This window comes from Cryptotermes secundus, unplaced genomic scaffold (genome assembly GCF_002891405.2).
Source record: "Cryptotermes secundus unplaced genomic scaffold, Csec_1.0 scaffold458, whole genome shotgun sequence".
Classification (NCBI taxonomy): Eukaryota; Metazoa; Arthropoda; class Insecta; order Blattodea; family Kalotermitidae; genus Cryptotermes; species Cryptotermes secundus.
In genome coordinates, this window is record NW_019725005.1 from 4,817 (window position 1) to 9,276 (window position 4,460).

Consider the following 4,460-nt stretch of genomic DNA (forward strand, 5'->3'; position numbering starts at 1 on the left):
TACAAGACACTGATAATCAAGCACTTCCAATGGACATAAAAAGCTGCCTACTTGATCATCTCATAATGTTGAAAGTTCATTTCAAAAAATACTTTCGCAATGATTTTGATAAATTTAATTGGATTAAAAATCAATTCGAAAATGCTTCTGGGCCATCATCTCTGAATGTAAATGAGCAAGAACGACTCATTGATCTCACTAGTGATACTTCATTAAAAAGTAAATTTAAGGAATTGTCTTTGTTGGAGTTCTGGATACATACTGGCACAGAATTCCAAACTTTGAGCCAAAAAGCACCGAAAATCCTGATTCCTTTTGCAACAACTTACTTATGTGAGGTAGGCTTTTCTGCTTTGGCAGCTATAAGTCAAAGTATCATTCAAGGCTAAATATTGCTAAAGAAGTTAGAGTGGCCATTTCTGATATTACACCACGTTTTGATAAACTTTGTTCTCAAAAGCAGGCCCATCCATCACACTGAACTTTGACATTTAAATGTTTAAATTAAATACTTGTTAGTTAAATATCGTTTCATTTCAATACATATTTTGGTTAATTGCAAGTGTTAAAACTAATTAATTGTAGGCCTAGTATTGTGATGCTTTAATTTTGAGTAAGAAAACTGCTAAATAGTATGTAGAAAAAACACAAAACAAACTGAATGAAACGTCAAACATACCATGACGTCCATTTTGATAAAAAAAAACAAGCTAGGGGCCTGAGAGTATTTTCTCTTGTCAGGGGGGGCTCAGAGGTAAAAAGTTTGAGAACCACTGATTTAACCCATTTTGTTTCTTGCTTCCCAAGAGAGAGCACTCAAATTCTTGCTTTGTTGCATCTTGAAGAAGTCTGCACTTTTCTTTTGGGAAGCTTTGCCAGGTTTGGTGCTCATTTTGCACTACCCAGGGGACACATATAGTGTGCAGTTATTTATGCTGTCTACCTTAGGTTACAATGGCTTCAACTTGTTCCAATATTTCTGCACTTACATGCCATCTACAGGGGATGGACAAAAATATGGAAACACCTTGTGAAATGCATGCCTGAATTGAAGTGTTTATTTTAGCGACGTTTGTAGGTGACGTCTTATCTGCCCAATACCACTACCTGTACAACCTCCGCAATATGTTGCAAGCTTCATCTGTTGTCGAGACAGTGTTCTGTGCAGTTTTTAGTGCATCATGTCAGAGCTAACAGAATTCGAACGTGGGCAAATTGTTGGGGCCCATATGGTGGGTGCTTCCGTAACCAAAGTAGCCGAGGTTTTTGGTGTTTCGCGAGGCACATTATCCAAGATTATGACCTCATACAGGAGGACTGGAAAAACCGCATCCGATAAACACCAGCGTGGATGGAAATGTCTCTTGAGTGATTGAGACAGATGAATACTGCGTAGGATTGTGACGAAAAATAAGACTACAGCTGCAAAAGTGACTGCTGAACTGAATGTCACACTCACAAACCCTGTCAGCACCAAAACAGTATGAGGGGAACTCCACAAACAGGGTATTTCTGGATGAGCTGTAATTCCAAAGTCACTCATCAGTGATCAAAATGCAACTAAGAAGAGAGTGTGGTGCCGAAGTCATAAAATCTGGACTATGGAGCAATGGAAGATGGTCATTTGGTCAGATGAGTCCACCTTCACACTGTTTCCGACTTCTGGCTGAGTTTACATCTGGAGAACGCCATCCCAAGCTTATGATCCAGATTGTTTGCTGCCAAGAGTGAAACATGGCTGGGGATCGATCATGGTATGGGCAGACATATCGTGGTATCCTGTCAGACCCATCATTACCCTGCAAGGTCACGTCACTGCCAACGACTATGTGACCATTTTGGGTGACCAGGTCTATCCCATGATGCAAATTTTGTTCCCCAGTGGTGATGCCATTTACCAAGACAACAGTGCCCGTGTTCACACAGTTCACATCGTCCAGGACTGGTTTCCTGAGCATGAATATGAAGTGTCAGGTCTGCCATGGCCCCCACAATTACCAAATATCATTATTATTGAGCCTTTGTGGTCTGTTTTGGAGAGCAATCTGTGTGCGTGCTATCCACATCCATCATTGTTAACAGAACTTGCCAATGTTTTGCAGGAAGAATGGTACAAGATTCCCTTGCAAATCATACAGGACCTCTATTTATCCATTCCAAGGAGACTGCAGGCAGTTCTGCAAGCCTGAGGTTGTCCTACACCATATTAGTCACGGTAATGTGTTTTTTGTTGGGTGTTTCCATATTTTTGTCCAGCCCCTGTATATAGGAAAGAGTGGAACTACTGTATTAACACACCCACAGAAGAAGTCAGTACATAAAACAAAAGATATCCTTACTGATGAAAGTTTCAGAGAACAGAGCCACTTTGATGGAACACAATAATACGACAGTGTCTCTCAGCATCTTAAGAACTCTCAATGTTTTGAACAAAATGTTATGCAAAAAAGCAAAATACAGCAAAACATAATCCACAATCTATTTACATAAATATATTTAATGATGAAAGAAGTTCTTCATAAATGATCCATTAATATTGCTCAAGTACAGAGGTAATTACGGTTGCATCTGACATGACAGTTACCTAAGAAAGGTTGCATACTGATAGCGCAGCTCAGGGATGGCTAACCCACACATTTCAAGGATGACAGTCCAAAGTAGAAGATATGCCATTGTATAGGTATGGGCATCAGTAAATGGACACACTGTGCAACTATTCCCCAAACGAATACCCAGCAGCATGGTGTCCACAACAGTTTGCATCTGCTGTAGAGAGTTCTGCAACTTTGCTAGGCTCAGTCCATCACAGTCTATATCCACAGCAGCAGCAAATGCTGCAGGTGTGTCCAAGTTAATCAATCCTGGGACCAGTCTGAAACACAGCAATATGTTTACACAACTGTGAAGTCCAACAGAAATTACATGAAGAACTTAAGGTAATTACTTTCCTTTGTAAGGCAGTACTATTATTTATGTCAAAGTCATGGAATGAAGAAACTTGAACTAATACTCAAACTGAAATAGTCTGCTTAGACCAGTGTAGGCTCTAAAAAACTCCCAGACCTTACTCAGACACCCTCACAGCTCACTGTAACAAGTGGCTAGCATCTCATCAAATGGCATGCATGTATACATGTTGGCACATGCATTATGAAGACATGGAGAAATGGAGGCAAAGCTTCACGCATTCTTAATTTCAATGCAAGATAGAGCTGACAGCTTAGCTTCATGCTTCAGCTGTTTTAACCTTTGGAACAGAACTACTGGTATCCACTGGATATGAAACAAGGGACTCCAGAGCCAGTATGAACATAATGACAAAGAAGAGAAAAATCTTTACTTCTTACACTTGTCAGCGATCACACCCAAGCCAACCACTGGACCATCCTGGCTCTGTCACCAGAATAAAAGAATAACAAGAACAAGAATGAAATCACAGTCCAAAATGTCTAGAATAATCTTAGATAAGTGAATATAGAAAAATCTAAACCCATAGTTTCACCTGGTCAATATATGATAAGCTGTGAGCTGAAGTGGAATCACAGAAGAATGTAGTAGTTCACAGCAGCACTGCATTACTGCATCAGGAGCTAAATTACCAACTGTGCAGTCAGATGGGAAAAAGTAATCTGGATCAATCCGTAGCATCACGTCTCCCACACTTTCCAACAGTGGAAGATCAAGGAGAGACAGAGAATTAGTTTCCACCATACCTAATAGAATCCAGAAAAACTATTAAAACATTTCATTCATAGTTCTTTTAAATCTCACATATTAGTTACACTAGGTTCATTTTATATATATCTACAGCTTCATTTATTCCTCTAGCAAGGTCACATGATTTAATGCACCATCAAGTTAAATGTGCCAAAAGGAGCCATGTGTAACATACTTCCTGACCTGGTCATACATTAGTCACATTCCTATTTGAAGATTAAAATGAAGAAGAAAATAAAGTCATTTATGTGTAGCACTAAACCAAATTGTCTGTATTAACACCTGTTACAACAAACTCAGTAAGTACATTATTCCAAGACTACACTACAATACTGTCTTCCCCTTCTTAGTGACATTCCTGTTCTGGCAAGAACAAATTTAACATCAACTGAAAGAAAACTTATATGGAGGAAATTCAGAACTGATCTAACGTAGTTTGAAACTGTACAGAATGGAAATGACAGTGAGGAAAACTCTTGAGGTGATGAGTATTAAATAGAAAGTGTATTGTGAATATTTAAAACAGTACATTAATATGAGATACTTACCAGTAACTGTATAAAATATGGAGACAATTGCCTCATGAACACAATTAGCAAATACATCTTTCCATTCTGTTTTCAGTTTTTCATGGAACTTTTTAACTTCACCACTGTACTCATCATGTGATGCAGCCAAGAAGTCATGAAGTGCCTTATAAAGCTGAAAGACTGCCACAGCAAACACTGCTTCACTGTTACTGT

The 4,460-nt window shown here is 38.9% G+C and overlaps 1 protein-coding gene across 1 annotated transcript in view; it reads right to left on the minus strand.

Annotated features, from left to right (window-relative positions):
* The window catches only part of LOC111863181 (E3 ubiquitin-protein ligase listerin-like), a gene marked incomplete at its 3' end in the record, with an annotated part of 6,951 nt that overhangs the window by 977 nt on the left and 1,514 nt on the right, over positions 1 to 4,460 (minus strand). Inside the window, 3 exon segments of the mRNA XM_033750952.1 lie at positions 2,585 to 2,872; positions 3,503 to 3,713; positions 4,266 to 4,456. Of these exon segments, the coding sequence (XP_033606843.1) occupies positions 2,585 to 2,872; positions 3,503 to 3,713; positions 4,266 to 4,456 (690 nt within the window).